Genomic DNA, 19,315 nt, shown 5'->3' with positions numbered 1-19,315 from the left:
AAGGAGAGCACCCACTTTCAAGATCTTCTTCTTTTCTTCACCACAATAATCTACTAGCTCCAAGGAATAACTTTCAATGGTTGAGATGGGATTGGGATGGATGGATTGAGAGGGATTTAGAGAGAAAGAGGGTTGGAGAAAAGGGTTCTCATGGACGTCCAAGGGAGCTCAAGCAAGGAGAAGGGAGAGAGAATGAGGGAGGAAAAAAGGTAAGGGAGGCTTGTAGCTTGAAAATAATGATTGCTTTCTAGAAAAGATAAGAAATGATGAGTTTTTCTTTCTTAAAAAGAGAAAAAGCTGAAATCTCTCTCTTGGTTAGAGAAAAGAAATGAGTAGTTTATGGGATAGAAATGAGGTTGCTTAGAAGAAGGGGCTAATCATAGCGTAGAAAAGAGAGGCTATAATGAGGGGCTAGCTACCTATGGCCTATAGCCTAGGCTAGGGAATGATGATATCTAGGGTGATGTCATGCATAGGGATTCGTGCACACCCATGGTGGGCCCCACAAATCACGATCAATGGTCCCCAATAAGCACGGTCTACATATTTTGATCTACAACTCGGATTGCCGCACGAGACTCGACGTTGGAATCGCGACGATGCGGTCGCTATAGCACTAAATTTGGGTCGATCCGGGTCGGGTCTACGTGACCGGACTTCAGGATGATCGCAAACACTAATCGAAGGTCGTGGGTCGAGATTTGACCGGTAGGACCGCGAGACCTAGAGGAACGAAATGCATATACTCGAGTGGGGTCTTACAGCTCTCCCCACCAACAAAGAATTTTGGTCATCGAAATTGCCAAAAACCAGAATGACAACAATACATAAACATCATGATATAAGATAATAAGCACAAGAGAAGGCAATATATAGAATAACATAACATTCAAGCATCAAACAAATGGGGATAACGCTCCCTAATCTCGGCCTCACGTTCCTAAGATGCCTCGGCCTCCGAATGATGACCCCATTGCACCTTCACTAAGGAAATGACCTTGGTCCTGAGGACCTGCTTCTTCCGATCAAGAATACGAATCAGCTGCTCAATGTAGGAAGCATCCTCACGAACCTCAAGTGGCTGCCAATCAATCACAGGAATAGTGTCCGACCCACATTTCCGCAACATAGAAATATGGAACACATCGTGGATCGTGGACAACTCAGGAGGTAAGGCAAGCCTATAGGCCACAGCGCTCACGCGCTCAGTAATATCAAAAGGTCCAATGAATCTCGGGGCAAGCTTGCCCTTCACACCAAAGCGAACCACGCCCTTCATAGGCGAGACCTTGAGATATACCATGTCCCCGACTGCGAACTCGAGAGGTCAACGCTGACGATCAACAAAACTCTTCTGCCGGCTCTGATCTATGCGCATCCTTTGCCTGATAACATCAATAGCCTCTGACATTTGCTGTACAAGCTTGGGACCTAAGAGACGACGCTCTCCAACCTCGTTCCAACAACTAGGAGATCTGCACGGTCTGCCATAAATTGCCTTAAAAGGAGCCATGCCGATAGTCGCCTGATAGTTGTTGTTGCATGCGAACTCAGCGAGGCGTAAATGCTCATCCCAACTACCCGCAAAGTCAATCACATAAGCTCTGAGCATATCCTCAAGGATCTGGTTGACCCTTTCGGTTTGCCCATCCGTTTGCGGCTGATAAGCGGTGCTGAGACGCAAAGTGACCCCCATTGCCTGCTCGAAACTCCAAAACTGAGACGTAAATCTGGAGTCTCGATCTGAAACGATCGAAACTGAGATGCCGTGCAGTCTCACTATCTCCTCAATAAACACCTTTGCAAACTGGTCCATAGACCAGGAAGCACTCACCGGGATGAAATGAGCCGACTTTGTCAGACGATCGACGATAACCCAGATGGTGTCGTGACCGTGTTGAGTCCTCGGCAAACCTGTGATGAAGTCCATTGATACGTGCTCCCACTTTCACTCTGGAACACTCAATGGCTGCAAGGGACTAAGGGGTCTCTAGTGATCGACCTTGACACGTTGACATGTGTCACACTCCACCATAAAACTAGCAATCTGACACTTCATCCCCTGCCAAAAGTACTGCCTCCTTATATCACGATACATCTTCGTGGAGCCCGGGTGAATAGTAAGCCTCGATCGATGTGCCTCAGCCATCAGATTACGACGCAACTCTAGCAAGTCCAGGACACAATCGGCTTCTGAAGCGTAATCTACCATTGGAACCAATCTGCCAGTCTGACTGCTCCACAGATGTCACCTCTGCTCGGTACTCCTGAAGTGACTCATCCGTTTGCTGAGTCTCGATCACCCTAGCCACCAAAGAGGGTTGAATCAACAAGCTCGAAAGCTAAACAATGGAAGACTGCAAACCGAACTCAGAGTCAAACTCTGAGACATCCTCGAGCATTTGCCACTCACGCACCATCATCTGAGCCATTAGGCCTCGTGGCTAACAGCTGAGCGCGTCCGCTACCACGTTTTCCTTGCCCGGGTGGTACTGAAGATTAAAATCATAGTCCTTCAACAGCTCCATCCATTGTCTCTGACGCAGGTTCAAATCGAATTGCGAAAATAGATACTTCAAGCTCTTATGATCTGAGAAGAGTTTGAACCTGACCCCATATAGATAATGCCTCCACACCTTCAGTGCGAAGACAACCGCTGCAAGCTCCAAATCATGGGTGGGGTAGTTTAGCTTGTGGACCTTGAGTTGGCGTGAGGCATACGCCATTGGCTTCCCGTGCTGCATCAGTACAGCACCCAAGCCAACTCTAGAGGCATCGGTGAAAACAACAAAACCCTCACTCCCATCAGGAAGAGCGAGAATAGGAGCGGACGTGAGGCGATCCTTCAACTCCATAAATGCCTCCTCACAGGCGTCACTCCATATGAACTCGACGCCCTTCCGAGTCAACCGGGTCAGCGGTGCAGCAATACGGGAGAAACTCTCGATAAACTGTCGATAATATCCCGCTAGACCGAGGAAGCTACGGATCTCGGACGCGTTCGTGGGCTGGCCCCATTGACGCACTGTATCAACATTCGAGGGGTCCACAGCGACACCTTCCCCGTCACCACGTGACCGAGGAATTTTACCTTCTTCTGCCAAAACTCGCACTTCTCTAGCTTCGCATACAGCTAGTGGGCACAGAAGGTCTCCAGCACAATCTGCAAGTGCTCAACATGGTCCTCTCGGGTCCTCGAATATACAAGAATATCATCAATGAATACCACCACGAACTGAACGAGGAACGGCTGGAAGACCTCGTTCATCAGCTCGATAAATACGGCGGGCGCATTGGTCAGTCCGAACGGCATGACCAGGAACTCAAAGTGAACATAGCGTGTCCGGAAAACCGTTTTCGGAATGTCTTTCTCTCGGACCCGAATCTGATGGTAACCGGAGTGCAAGTCTATCTTGGAAAAATACTGTGTACCCTGCAACTGGTCGAACAGATCATCAATACGGGGAAGTGGGTATCGATTCTTGATGGTGACTCTGTTGAGCTCATGATAGTCCACACAGAGTCACAACGAGCCATCCTTCTTCTTCACAAATAATATCAGGGCTCCCCAAGGGAACTGCTGGGAGCTGTAAGACTCTACTTAAGTGTGTGCATTTTGTTCCTCTAGGTCTCGCGGTCCTACCGGTCAAATCCCAGCGACCCGCAACCTTCGATTAGTGTTTGCGGTTATCCTGAAGTCCAGTCACGTATACCCGACCCGGATCGACCCAAATTTAGTGCCATAGCGACCGCATCGTCGCCGCGATTCCAACGCCGCGTCTCGTGCGGCAATCCGAGTTGTAGATTAAAAGATGTAGGCCGTGTTTATTGCGGACCATTGATCACGATTTGTGGGGCCCACCGTGGGTGTGCACGAATCCCCATGCGTGACATCACCCTAGATATCATCATTCCCTAGCCTAGGCTATAGGCCATAGGTAGCTAGCCTCTCATTATAGCCTCTCTTTTCTAAGCTATGATTAACCCATTCTTCTAAACAACCTCCTCTCTATCCCATAAACTATTCATTTCTTTTCTCTAACCAAGAGAGTGATTTCAGTTTTTTCTCTTTTTAAGAAAGAAAAACTCGTCATTTCTTATCTTTTCTAGAAAGCAATCATTATTTTCAAGCTACAAGCCTTCCTTTTCTCTTTTCCTCCCTCATTCTCTTTCCCTTCTCCTTGCTTGAGCTCCCTTGGACATCCATGAGAACTCTTTTCTCCAGCCCTTTTCTCTCTAAATCCCTCTCAATCCATCCATACCAATCCCATCTCAACCATTGAAAGCTATTCCTTGGAGCTAGTAGATTATTGTGGTGAAGAAAAGAAGAAGATCTTGAAAGTGGGTGCTCTCCTTGGTCTCTTCTTCTTCTTCTTCTTCCTCCCTCCTTCCTTTCTCTTTTGCCTCATACATGGAAGCATGTAGGGCCTACCAATCCATGGTGGAGGCCCTACATGGCTCTTAGGTAGGGCTAATGGCCTCGATCTTGCATAACTTAGCTATGGTGGGCCATTCTCCATGGACCCACCATGAGGCTTCTTCTTCTTCCCATTTCTTGTACATCTAGAGCCATATAGGCCTTGCATGCATGTGGGGAGAGGAATCCCCACCATCTAGCACTTTATTTTCCATGTAAATTGCCATGCATGAAGTTTATAAGGATAGTAATGGTGTGGATGGTGTGTGGGTGGTCCATTAGTGGCGTGACCACCCACCTATGGCCGGATCTCACTCTTTCTCTTTCTTATTTTTCTGAAATTTCCTTTCATGTTTGCTGATGAAGTGAGGCCCACCAATGAAGGTCAGCAACCTCCCAGGCCTCAAGTAGGGTGGACATCCAAGCCCACTTGAATGGACGTCTAGGCCCAACCATGCATGCATGGTTTGGGTGATCTCCAAACCTCCCTTTTTATGGAGGTTTGAATGGAACCAAGGGCCTAGAATTTTGCTAGCATGTCAAGGTGGACCCCACAAGTTAAATCAGGGCCATGGGCCCTTCGATTTTTATGCATGGGGCCAAAATATGGACAACATATGTTGTTGTCCAGATTTCAACCCAGTTAGAGTAGGTGTTTTGGGTTAATGATTAGACCTATTTCCAGATTCTTTTTCCCCAAATTTCTTTAGGGAATTTGTAGTCTGTGGACCCCACTTTGATGTGGGATGGGGCCCACACCGTACCTCCCATGATTTAGGCCCATCGGTTGGGCCAAAGATGACCAACTGTCCAGAATTTTCTGGACAGTTCAGCAATGTAGTATAGCAGAAATCATCTTGTTCACCTGAATTTTTGGAAGAAGTGGGCCACCCCAATGGACATCACTTGTTGACTAGATGTAGGACCACCTTTCCCCCAAATTTTCAAGGGTTTGGGCGGTTCCAGGCCCGCTCCATGTGGTCCCAAACATAAGGATAGTCAAAATTCCAACAATAACCAGATTTTTGGACAGATTGTTTTCTCTTGATTTATAAAAATAGTTCCCATGCTCAGAAAATTCTCAAATTTTATCTGGAGGTGGCCCACCCATGCTGGGACCCACCTACCAATTTTTGGGCCAACGGACCCCTGTGCACACCGTGGCAAGGGCTGGACCGGCCCACCAGGCTAGGACGCCTAGAATTTCTGGACAGATTGTAATCCTGAATTAAAATAAAATATTTCTAAGTGTTCAAAAATCATGAAATTTTGTTGAGGTGTGGCCCACCCATGGGAGGACCACCCTGTGAATTTTCAAGGCCAACGGGCCCTTATACCGACCGTGGTGCATCCTGGAGTGGCCCACCAGGCTGGGGCATCTAGCCTTGGCTGGCCGTCCAGGCCTCTTTGTGGGCCCACCTTACTGTATTTTATATCCCACCGTCCATCCATGTGGGGTCCATAGGAGACTTGATCATCCTCCCCTTCAATAGCATCCAGTTGGGGCCCATTGGATGAGTTTTTGGGCCAAATACCCAGGCCTATAGGGCTGCCTGCACATGGGACGCCCACCCCATTGGGCTGCTACTGGACATCCAGTCCAGTAGCATGGCCCATCTGATTTATGTGTTCCATCTACTCCCTTCATCTGGTAGACCCCCCTGTGACATGTATAGGTCACCGGGAACTAAAATAAACATATAATTTAATTAATTTTTGAATTTCCAGCAATGCCAGATTGTGGGTGGGCTGGAATTTCAGTAATAGACCCATGGTTGCTGCCTATAAATGGATGTTTTAGGGCAGCATGGTCCACTAAATTTGGGGATACTGTTACACATATCTTGCCCTATTTTTTAATGAGATTTTGGGCTTAATTAGTGCATACTTAAGGCCCACTTCAATTGGGATTTTATTGGAATAATATTCATATTTGCATGTTGGGTTTCCTAAGCCCATTGACCTAGAATTTTCTTGTTGGACACATGGCCCTTGGGCTTATAAATAGCACACTATTGTGATGGGTTTTATGGGCCAAATACTCAAGTAGTTGGGCCCTTGCTTGCCCATTTAAAATGAATCCATGCTTGGGCCTAGATGTGAGGCTCAACTTACTTGTTTTAAATGTAAGGATTATCCATATGTTTGAAATAATGGGCTGCCCATTAGGCCCACCACAATGAGTGGACTCATGACCATAATGGTTGGGCCCAAACCTTGTTTAAGGGCCCACCATGATACCTAAGTATTGGGCTTAGTGTATGGCCCACTAGGCTATGGATGGCTTGGGTCTTGGACTTTACTTTATATGCGTAGCGGGCTACCTTTTGGGACCCAGTTGAGGTTGGATGTCCTCCTTGGTGGCCCTAAGGTAGGCCCATAGGGTTCCTGTAGATGGTTGAAGGCCCACCTCGGACCTTGTTAGGATTGTTTCCTCCTTGAGGCTTTATAACTCTCTTAGCTTGTGGGCCATCCCAAAGTATTGGGCCCCCATTAGAAGACTTCACTTCTCCTTAGATTACCCGTCTAGGTATCTAGACCTTGTCCCTCCTTGAGAAGGAGGAATATATATTCTACAGGTAGCACACTTACTTCATTGTGACCCATATGCATCATCTGTGTGAATTGATTGCATTGTGTGGTGGTCATAGAGGGATGGAGTTTCTCCTCTTGTGCACATTGAGTGCCTGAAGCTTGTGCATGATCTGTATGTATGTGACTCATGCATTGGCATCACATTTCATGATGATACCACCCTTGCTTCACCAGGGCCTTGCCTCCACAGGGACGTTCGTGGATGGCCGTATGTGTGGGCACCAGAAATATTACTTGAGCATACCGGGTGCATAGGATGTCCATGGGTGAAAATTCCAAAACTTCCATGGTACTAAGGATCTGCCCCAACGCTGTGACCAAGTAGAAACTATGAGCGCATGAGGGCCTTATACTGTTAGGCCGTGACTCCCACTGTCGTGTAGTCAGTTGGGTAGGGGTGTGGCCTTCCTCACCTGATGTAAGGAGACATTACTAGGCTGAGTCTGACCGGCTCGTAAATGGGTCCGCTACCGTCAGGCCTTGCTGGTGATTGGCTGTCCACAGGCGGGTAGTGAGGTCTCTTACGCTCGTTGGACTGTGCGGGTCTGTAGAGCGGCAGTCATCCAGCAGTGTATTGGACCCCGGTGATTTCCTTATGATTGGAAATGTACTTGACATGTGGATTCGGATATGACCATTGGCATCACTTCGCATTGCATTCGCATTGGCTGTATAAGCCCCCTTATGCATCGCCTTTGTAAGGCGCCCAGTACTCATTGCATAGTATTCATGATAGGCCGTAATAAGGCTAGTGATATTGTCATTGAGCATGTTTCCCTTCTCGTACCTCCTATTATTCTTCTGCGCACTATTGTCACACACTTTCACCACCCTCTAAGCTTCTATAAGCTTATGCACGATTGACGCGTGCAGGAGATCCTAGGCACGCGTCGTAGCGGCAGAGCTTGGATTAGAATTGAGCTTGAGGACCCCGGTGTTGCAAACTTTTTCTCTCCTTCTTCTATTATCTTATGTATGTCCTTTTGGATCTTATGAAAACTTGTAAAAGTTCAAATTCTTAGTGAGTTTTGTGATGTATGCCTTTGTTATTCTCAGATATACTTGCTGTGATCTTGGGTATGCTCGTATTGGAAATGATTATACTATTATGGAAATCCTCCATATAGGATCCCAGGATTGGAACCTGCCTCAGGAGCCGAGAATGGGGTACTACGGAGGCTGTTGCGGCCAGAACTGGCTATCGGGTTCCTTGTGAGTTCGGTTATCGAGTCCGGGGCGTGACGTTACGGCCACCGTTACCGTTTTGGAACACCTTGAGACCCATGTCCACATGCTATGTTATCTCCAGCCTGATTCCTAGTGGAAAAACATGCCCAAGAGCAACACCAGGTAGGCCATCCCTTGTTCCTCGTACATCACCCAAGGACACTGAAAACATCGGCTTTGAGTGGCAAGGATGATAGCTGTTGGTAGCAAAGAGGCTAACATCAACACACTTTTTGATAGAGACTGTAGTTGCAGAATCATAGGAGCCTTTTGCCCCATCCCAATAAGACACGTTAACTAGATGGATCCACCCAGGAGTTTTAATAGAGGCGAAAATGGGGAAAGACAACCACCCACCACCAACATGATAATCTGTTCGATCATGGCGTCAACACTCAGAAGAAATTTCACCGTAGTGATTAGCAAGAATTACACCTCTGAAATGATGGGATCAATCTCCCAACACCTTTCCAAAGCAAGATCCAAGCTCTATAATCACCAACTCTATTCAAGCATGCACCGGGATGCCAAACAATTGAACCCAGATACTTATGTTGGTGACCACATCACATGGACACCAGTTCTGCACCCTAGCTATGGAGAAAGCATGCTGAGTTACAACATTGTCTGAGAATGCCACAAGCTCCTCTCTAGATTGGAATGCAATTAGAAATTTGTTGGTGGTTAGATGGGCAGTTGATATGTGGGCCTTGCCAAAGGGGGAAGACTGCGATGCTTCACTAAGATCTGAGACGGACATATTGCTGGTGGTAGCCACAACCATATTGCACTGAACCCAGATACTTATGTTGGTGACCACATCACATGGACACCAGTTCTGCACCCTAGCTATGGAGAAAGCATGCTGAGTTACAACATTGTCTGAGAATGCCACAAGCTCCTCTCTAGATTGGAATGCAATTAGAAATTTGTTGGTGGTTAGATGGGCAGTTGATATGTGGGCCTTGCCAAAGGGGGAAGACTGCGATGCTTCACTAAGATCTGAGACGGACATATTGCTAGTGGTAGCCACAACCATATTGCACTGAACCCAGATACTTATGTTGGTGACCACATCACATGGACACCAGTTCTGCACCCTAGCTATGGAGAAAGCATGCTGAGTTACAACATTGTCTGAGAATGCCACAAGCTCCTCTCTAGATTGGAATGCAATTAGAAATTTGTTGGTGGTTAGATGGGCAGTTGATATGTGGGCCTTGCCAAAGGGGGAAGACTGCGATGCTTCACTAAGATTTGAGACGGACACATTGCTGGTGTTAGCCACAACCATATTGCACTGAACACTAACTATCCTCTCGGCAATAGAGCTGTGAGCACGGACCATTGGAGAAGTTGCCAAAGAGAATCAACCAGGGCTAGAAGATGCAGCATCCCGGAAGGACCTTCCCCGTGAGTGATTTGTGGTCTCTTCGAGTTGGAGCCCACATTGATCGTTTCCTTACAAAGGCCTGGAACATCAGGAGGACCGGGATTCCTGCGCTTACCATTTCTCGCCTCAATAGGCTGGATCTCTCTGCCTCCTACCTTTTTTCCATTAATCAATTTGGCATTATATGGTTCATCAAGATACGATTATGTAACCAAAATGAATCCCCCACTCCCAAAGTTCTTATCCATATGGTTGTGGACATCAACAATCATGCCAAACCTCCCAAAAAGCTCTCTGATGATCTCAAGAGGAGGCAAATGGTATATTCTGGACATAAATGTTGTATGGGCCTTTCTTAGCTACCGGTGAAGATGTGTGAGCCATCTTCCTTCAAGGTTTCCTCATCTTCTTGATGCAGGACATGAAAATTAGATATGATGTGCAAGATTTTAGGCTTTAGATCATAATCATTTAGAAACAATTAGAATAATTCCACATCCCACATAAAGTCAGCATTCAACAAGGAGAATCTACAAGGGTCTAAGCCTACACATGTTAGGGCTGAATCAATTAAAAATTATAGACCAAACAATGCTCAAAGGATAGTAGATTCATCCACACATTCGAAGGATTATTTCCCAATCCAAGGGATTCTCACGTTTCAATTCGGAAAAACCTAGGGTTTCAAAAGTGGAATAGAACTTAGGGATTTGAGATGATTTAGGGTTAGGGTTATGGAAACAAGGCGAAAGAGTAGTGAAATAGAAACGAGAGGGAACCTGTGATCAGCCCGCATGTGTGGACAGCAAATCGGCCTGACGCACGTGCCTGGATGGCTGCCCGCACGTGTGTGGGGCCCACGAATCTGGAATCGGCCAGCTAGGGCCTAGTTGGCCAGGGATGGGCCACCTTCCCTCCAAATTTCAGGCCAAACGGATGATCGGTTTGAACACAGTGCTTCGCCGAAGTTTTAGCCCTCCTGTAGGGGCAGATTCTGGAAATCTGCTGAGATTAGCTGCAAACGTGGGTAGATTTGATGAGGGGATGGCTGTAGGAGATGAAGAATATGGAGGGTAGGAGATGGGGACGATTTGGGATGGGGGTGGCTTCGCACCACGGTAGTTAGCCCTTCGAAGGAGGGAGGGTTTCGCACCCAATTAGGTTTTCACAACTCAGAGAATCAGAGAAGTAGGAAAACGCAGAATTTTATTAATCATCTTCAATGAAAAAAACCCTACAAGGGGTTGCCTATTTATAAGAAAAACCTATACCCCAAAAGCCATGTCATGTGCGCATACTATTATTTAAAAACGAAGTAATAAAAAATAACAACTAATCAATGCAATCTAAACCGTTCATGATGTTCCTAATGACGGTAATAAGCAAAACTCAAAGTCCTAGGTCACTTAGGGTAGTGGGCCACAATCATGAGATCCAATGATGGGATCCACATGATGATCGGGTCCACCTCAAGGATCTAAAACACAGTCCTCTAGCTAGGAGGCCCTCAATGGATGTCATCATCGATCCAGGTTGAAGGTGGGGCCCTCCTCCTTGCGTACGTGCGTAAGGGGGGCGTGCGTGTGCGCGAGATGTCCCCATCACTTCTTCTTGCTGGAAATTGAAACCGTCTTCACATAATACAACAATGTCATTTTAGTGTGTTTTTTTCTCTCTCTAGATTTCTACTGGATGGAGATCTCAAGCTGGGTATTTTAGTTGTAAACAAGGTCCTAATCAGGCCATGAGTGGAGTCCAATTGTTCAAGTATGGATTTTCATATGTCATAGTAGACTACTCTCAAGCACATCCGTAAGTTGCAAATTATTTGCATTGTGCTGTTGCTGAAAGTATACTCTATACTGATTTACCAAAAAAAAAAGAAAAAAAAAGAAAAAGAAAAAACAGAGTCCAACTGCAGATTATTTATTATTATTATTTTTTTTCTGAAGGTGTACAACTCCAAACTGGTTTTCGAGTTTTGTCTATGAATGGGGTTGTAATTATTCTAATGCTTTCTTGTGTGAAAATGTTTGATGTGTGAACAATATGCAGGCATGTAATGTTATTGTAATTGAGCCAATTTGTGAAGAGTGCACAACGTGTCTATATGTGACTGCATTTGTTTGGAAGCCCTCCATCATGGATTTGTGTCTCCCTTAGTTCAAGGTTCTTTGCATGTTGCTATTTTACTCCTGCCTATATCAGGTCTTGAGGATGCTTCCTAACATTAATTGTGCTATAAATTTCTAGGTAATTACTACTGAGACATTGTTTGGGACAATGGACAAGACACTTCGCTTGCTTGACATGGGGTTTTCAGGAGATGAAATTTCTTCAGCTATTGATAAATTTGGTCAGTTTTGTTTAGAAATACTTTATTTATTTTTTGTTGATATTGAAAATTTCATTACAAGTTTTTTTCTTCTTTCATAAATAAAAAAAAGAAATCATTAAAAGAGGCAAAAGATTTAGAAATAATTAATTTCAAGAATGTGACATCAGTTGCTTTTAACAATCAAGAAGGATCGAATTAGATTAAATCAGGTGTTTTAGTTGGGTGCAGTGTTCAGAGTATCGTTATCATTGATATTATCACTGATGCTCAAAAAATATTGCTGATTGAGGAAAACACTGGGAAAAAGGTGATTTTTTTTCCAACGAAATTTCAGGAGATGTTAAAAGACATGTTTACGGATTTAGAAGTTAAAATATTGCCCCAAAAAAAACTTTACATAATAAGTTTCCATTTTATACAGGCCTAAACCATGTGTTGTAGGAAAAAGTAATGCAATCATATCCAAAATGAGTTCATATCATTTAAATACCATACAATGCAAGTAATAAAACATCAATTCTCAATTTGAGGCGTAAAAAAGGTGGAAATTAAGATTTCCCCCCCAATCCCCATTCTCCCACTCAAATGTTTATTTATTCGCTGCAAATCGATATGAATGCATGAGAATTATTCAAAGACATTGCAATCCATGCTAACATTTGAAAAAGAAAAAAAAAATGAAAAAAAAAAAAGTAAGTTTCTATGGATTTTTTGTCACCTTTGAGTTCCGACTCGTCTCCGCCATGAGTTGAGATTTCTCCCCCAAATCCAAGCTTTTATTCAAGAAAACCAGAAGGGGTTGTTGAATCACCAAGAGAAAAATCAGCAAAAAATTTCCACAAAAAACAATGATCTTTTCAATTTTTGGGACTATTCTCAAATTTCTGACATTTTGCAGAAGTATTCCTGGTGTCCATGACATTATTGTTCGTATCGCCAATACCAGGGAACTTTTATACTATACAAAGACCTTTTTTTTTTTTGGGTAAGATATACATAGACCAAAATATCGCTGGTATTGCCAACTTGGAGTTTCGGTATCACCAACCTGCTGATACCGATAATATCAGTGAGAACCCTGGCGGATGTATGGATTCAAAACATTTTTTAAGTTGCAAGAAGTTACCATTCAATTTTGACTAACTTGAAAGTATCATGACCATGTATCATTCTTTCACATTGACTTTGACATTTGATATTCTTATGCCTTTGTTCACTTTCAGGTGGAGATGTTCCACTTTTGGAGCTGGCTGACTCAATCTTTGCCAACCAAATTGCCAATACATGTGTACAAGAAGACAATGTATTCTCCCTCCAATTTAAGTCAGTTGATAAGCTGTTTCTGCTGAAATGTTGTGGTTTATCTATTACTACAGTTTGCCATGTTTCTTCAGATGGGTTTCTTTGTTTAAATGTTTCTGTTGGCTACAAATCATCTGGATTGGCCAATCATAATTGGTCTTAGAAATCTGGAAATTTGTAGGAGCTACATCAAATTCTATGGATGGACCAATGGACACCTAAAGATTTGGCTGGATAAGTATATCATGCGAAGTAATTGTGTTTTCTGAGGCAATTTGACTTGCCTTCAGAATAATTGTGTGAAATTCTGTCTGCTATATTGGGAAACATCACTCTTGAAGGAAAATGTGGAACACAATAAGCCCTAATGGATCAATGCTTGAAGTTATTGAGTCTGTGGAAATCATGGCATGGTGAAAGAGGAGAAAGGGAAAAAAAGGGAAGAAAATAGAGGAAAAGTAGAAGTGAAAGTGTGTTCATTAGGTTACACACCCCGACTCCTATACTCTATTAATAAAAATTCAATATTGATAAAGCTTGCCCTGATAATACAATACAACAATGTTCACATAGGATGGTTCATATAGTTCACATTATGTGTACTATAATTGATGCAAAATTAAGGGCCACACTGACACACACTGATCTGATGGGGCATGCAGTTGTACAGCCCACAATACGTCAACTTTAACACTTTACTCAAGCCGGTGAGTAGGTATCTTCAATGCACAGCTTGGAATAATCTAGCTCAGATTTACCACAGCCAAGTGCTTTGGTGAACATATGTGCAAGTTGATCTTGAGATTTGACATATGGGTATTGAAGTAGTGGACTTTTGTACTGTCCCGTTCCCCTGAGGTGGTGTCTGGATTAGATGAAAACATTGAAAAGAAAGCAATCTTCACAGAATCTGACGTTTCAGGTGCTCAGAAACTGATTTCTATTTCCTCACTATCCCCCAAGATTGTGGAAATTGATGTCGATGAAATAAGGGGTTAAATCAGTTTCCCTCTCTTGTGAAGGAAATGAGATGACCATTTGAGAAGAGCCCACATCTCCTCTACACCTCGTGACCACCAATGACAACATTTTCTTCCTTCATTTTCAGACCATTTTTCAGCAGTGTCTCGCAGCTCATCTCAGAATCCTGAAGAAGCAGCAATTTCAGAAGCAGAGTTTAGATAGTGCGCCCCCCCCCCCCCCCCCCCATTTCAGAAGCAGAGTTTTGATAGGGTTTTTATAGACCGAAAGGCTTTGAAGGAGACAATAGTATTTTGGATGTGAAAGAGGATTTCTCTGTGAATATGAAGTTATGGGGTTTTATTTGAAGATTCTGAGGTCATTTAATGCCAGATTGTTAGATTTGTCAAGTTCTGGGGTCTTCTCAATGCCTTTCAGCCATGCATGGAGTTTGGGATTTTGTCAAGTTATGGGTTTATGTTGACTGTTAAACTATCATCCATGGTTTTTTAATGATATGCAATACATTGATTATTTTTTTTGGCCACTAAGGGGGTAGTAAACATATTTTTGCAGTATGTGTGTGTGTGTGTGTTTCTTTCGGATTGTCCTGCAAATTTTGCAGTTAACATCCAAGTACGAAGTATAAAATTTATTTGGTCTTTGATGTAGGGATTTATTTGTTATAATGGTGCAAGTACTGGTTATAGTATCACAGACTACAGATTCCCACATCACAGGCAGTCCATGAATGAAGATTGCCAATCCAATTAGAGTATTAGGAAATCTACATCTAATCCATGGAAAATGACACTTGAAACCACTCAATATAAAACAATATGGAACTGATAGGTTTCCTTCCATAAGATTCTATTGCCCTCCATATCCTTGCTCGCGTTTCAGCCAATCTGAAGTCTGAACAGGCCTAAATGGGAATTGGGTGTGGCAAATCAATCAGGGTGAGTGTTAATGGCTCCATTAAGAAAATTACTTCAAAACATGGCCATATGATTAGAGATTCCATGCATGCATATCATCATCATCTAAGCCTTACCCCAACTAATTGAGGTTGGCTACATGAATCATGTTCCGCATTCCATTCATGTATATGCTCTGCTTATATGCTTAATGGCAATCCATTTCTCTGAGCAGGGATTTGTTCACTCAAGAGTGCCTTCTCTCTGGTTTTGTGCAGGACTCATTCGAATATAAGATGAAGCACCGTTCATGGAATGAAAACAAAAAACGGCATTTTCCTGTAAAAACAGAGGAGAGCGAGTCATCAAGCTCAAATGCCATTCCTCGTGCGAGGGACAGAGACTTCAACAATATGGAAAAGGGAAAAAGGGTAAAACCCGACCCTGAAGACGAAAAATTCAATTTCTTTGGAACTTCCAGGTCGGAAGCAAGAGGGGTTAAAACAGAAACATATGGAGAGCTCCGCGAAGCGGAAGAAATTGGACCTGTTAAATTCGAAATGAGAGAACGGCCCATACTCAATAAAAATCCTCATCAGCTGGTGGGTAAACCCCCATATTTCTTCTACGGGAATGTTGCGAACATCTCCCAAGAGTCATGGAGGAAGATATCTCAATTTTTACATGGTGCTGAGCCAGAATATGTAAATTCTCAGTTCTTTTCGGCTTTCATTAGGAAAGAAGGCTATGTGCACAATCTTCCCACTAGCAATAGATTCCATATTCTTCCGCGTCCACCAATGACAATTGAAGATGCGCTCCCACATACAAAGAAATGGTGGCCATCATGGGATACTAGAAAACAGTTGAGCTGCATCAGCTCTGAAACCACAGGTATCTCTCAGATATGCGAGCGGCTGGGAAGGATGTTGGTGGATTCGGGAGGGGTGCTTTCAAAGGAACAGCAGATGAACATCCTTCATCAATGTAAGACATTGAATCTGGTATGGGTGGGCCAGTATAAATTGAGCCCCATCGAGCCTGATCAGGTGGACCGCATGTTGGGTTACCCATCAGGCCATACTCAGATTGGGGAATGCCCACCAGCGGAGAGACTTAGATCACTCAAAAACAGCTTCCAAACAGACACATTGGGATATCATCTTTCCCCCCTGAAGGACATCTTTCCAGATGGTGTGAGCATGTTATCGCTATTCAGTGGGATTGGGGGTGCGGCAGTCGCCCTACACAAGCTTGGGCTACGCTTGAAATGCATTGTTTCCGTCGAAGCTTCTAGAGTAAATCGAGAGATCCAAAAGAAGTGGTGGCAGGACACCAAACAAACTGGGGTCCTGAGGCTGATCGACGACATTCAGGGGCTTTCAAGTCAGAAGATTAAAAGCTTGATTGGACAGTTTGGCGGATTCGACATTGTCTTTGCTGGAAACCCATGCACCCCTGTTTCTGGAACTCCAAAAATAACTGTCGATAGGGAGAACCCGGCAGAAGTTGACTTCTCATTATTTTATGAATTTGTACGCGTTTGGCAACGTGTAAGGGATGCAGGAGGGAGGAACTGATGATAATCTTATGTTGTGCCTCTAAAACATTTCAAGCATGATCATCAGGTAACGATGATTAGCCTTTCGCTATTGAATTGAATTGCTTCTGCCATTTGGGCTTGATGGAATTTCAGTAGAAAATGAGTTTGCTGATCTATCTGAATATTCCAAACCACATACATTTTGTTAGCAGTTGATTTTTTCCCCCAGCCTTTTGATTGTGGCAAACAGAAGCTGACTATGTCATTCTGATGGAGCCGTGGACCAGATGATGGAAGAAGAATGCTATTTGCAGCTGTACATTTGACGTACTGAGCACAATCACCCCATGTTTACTTGACCCAAAATATAGTCAGTCTACTCGTCAGGTTGGTGCTCAATGTACATTGAAGGTAGTCCTTTTCCCCTCCCCATTTCAAAATTGTGTTGCCCTCCAATTGAGTGGACCAGCTGGGCCTTTGGGTTAATGAAGGGCCTGCCTAATGAATGGTGCCGATCTTACGCCGTCAATGCATGTAGGGTGCTCACATTCGGCAGATGCATGTCTGCGAATAGTTTCCTTGGTGTACGAGACCAGGACAATTGCCATCACTTGCGCTGCTGCAGTGCTGTTTAAGTTGGAACATCCAATCAGTCGCTAGGGAAATGGCCAACCCATGTCAATGGTAGGGAAATGGATCTAATCACCTTTTAGATTGTGCATCAATCTCAAGAATCACTTTTATCATCTCATCTTACCTGTTGAGAAGAGAATTTTCAATTCATGAAAAACTTCTAAGTCAGATAATGTGAGGCATTGTTGTTAAGGAATGTATGTTGAAGATGAATCTGGGGACAAGCAAAAAAAAACACACACACGGACAAGCAATTCATGAAAACCCAAGATAAGCTTATGGAGTGTAATAAGATCAATGTAATGAAATATATCCATTATATTGCTCTTCAGAACACATTTTGTTCATGTGGGTCCCATTTGGATTTGATTGACATCAGATTCATGCTGGAAATCCAGAGCCTAGCTGAATGTTTTTTTCTGCTTCATATTACGATGATATTGATACGGCCCCTGCAGATTCGGTGCTTATAACTGGGGCCTGCCGTAGTCCTGACCATTGGTATGTTGTCTCTCATTGTGGTTGGCCCACCCCTCATAACGCACTGGATACAACAATCTTAATATTTTGATTTGTGGCCTGGTAATGGTTAAGAAGAGAAGTACAGCAACGGTTCAAATTCATCGTCACTCGGATCTTCCAATTTGGGAGTGTTTTTTTTTTTTTTTCCTTCTGTTTCTTTTTTGGACCGTCTCTATCCATGGTAGGACCATCATCACAAATAAAAACTACTGCATGCTATGGAAAGATGTGGACTACAAGTCATATAGTACCTCTCAGATGGAGCGTCCATTCACCCAAAAGGCCACTGGGATGCACCCCGTCCCTTTCCAATTTAAGTAGGTCCCACCAACTTTGAGTAGAATGCTCATTTACCATGTTTCTCCATGCGCAGCATCCACTAAATCCAATAAACTATCCATGCTTCTACACCATAGCAAAAGATTTTGGTTGTGTGGTATGCATGATGGGCCATTATCCATGCCAGGCTCAGTCTGGCTGATGGGTTCTTAGACATAGCCCTAGCTTAGCCTGATTAATAAACAGGCTTAAGTTTTAGGTTCGTTACCAGCCCAAGAACTTAAGATTAGAGTCGAACTGTGGCCCGAAAACCCAACCAGCCCAACCTTTAAAAGCTCTGCGAATGGGTTCGACCCTGGAGGTTGGCTATGATACATCCCGACATATTGTTATATGGTGTGTAATGGTTGATGTGATGAAATACAATGATGAAGTAGCGTCCTAAAAAATATTCTAAGATAGAAAAATCCTAGACTTTAGAATCAATGGCCGACAGCGCAACGATCGTAGAAGCAGAAACTGTCCACATTAAAATAATTAAAATGTTAAAGTATTCCAATTGGGGAGTTGCATTATTATATATCCTCCATCGACAGTGAGACCCATCTAGTAAACGGTCCAATATAATCTCAACATATCATATTTCAGTGAGTCCAGATGTATTGCCATCATGGTTTTCTTGTTCTGACTCAGTGACTCGTCCTAACTCGTTCGATTTGAGTCAGGGGGTTAACTTGTGCTACCAGTATGAGTCGTTCATGATGAAAATCGGGTCAACTCACCCGAGTTGGATATGACTCAGATGGTTGGGATTAGTTCAGTCCTGGCCATGCTGACATATGATCTATGGTGGGCCCCATGGATTGACACTGACTATAGACTTTGAGGTCTACATTCAATCTGTAAGTAGCACTAAATGATGGCACATAGTGATTTGCTTTATCTCCTGCGAAACTCAACCAACGCCCGTCGCTTCGCCACGTGGCATCCTTAAAGCCCACAAGACTTTTAGGAGAAGGACAGGAGAGGGAAGGCACACTTTAGAGGCCCATGCCATCATCCATGGGGGCCCACCATTAGCCACTGGCTGTGATCGTCTCAATGATGGAGCGACTTTAGTGTAATGCAAGCTTATGCTAGACAAAATCATATGAATGCAACTCCAAAGATTAAAAATACAGTGGGCCCC

The 19,315-nt window shown here is 43.9% G+C and overlaps 1 protein-coding gene across 6 annotated transcripts in view; it reads left to right on the top strand.

The window, feature by feature from the left end:
- Window positions 1-17,670, top strand: part of LOC131226171 (probable inactive DNA (cytosine-5)-methyltransferase DRM3) — a 55,884-nt gene extending 38,214 nt beyond the window's left edge. For 5 of the 6 annotated variants that reach the window (XM_058221905.1, XM_058221903.1, XM_058221900.1 and 2 more), the window contains 3 exons: window positions 11,886-11,988; window positions 13,194-13,273; window positions 15,428-16,868. In XM_058221905.1, coding sequence (XP_058077888.1) covers window positions 11,886-11,988; window positions 13,194-13,273; window positions 15,428-16,729 — 1,485 coding nt within the window. In that variant the 3' untranslated portion in view covers window positions 16,730-16,868. Of the gene's footprint in view, window positions 1-11,885; window positions 11,989-13,193; window positions 13,274-15,427; window positions 16,869-16,979 lie in introns of those variants that run through there. The other variant, XM_058221902.1, reaches the window with a different exon arrangement.
- Window positions 17,671-19,315: the final 1,645 nt, after the last annotated feature.

The sequence above is a fragment of the Magnolia sinica genome, chromosome 14, assembly GCF_029962835.1.
Source record: "Magnolia sinica isolate HGM2019 chromosome 14, MsV1, whole genome shotgun sequence".
Classification (NCBI taxonomy): domain Eukaryota; kingdom Viridiplantae; phylum Streptophyta; class Magnoliopsida; order Magnoliales; family Magnoliaceae; genus Magnolia; species Magnolia sinica.
The sequence above is the reverse complement of the archived record's forward strand: the minus strand, read 5'-3'. Positions and strand labels throughout refer to the sequence as shown.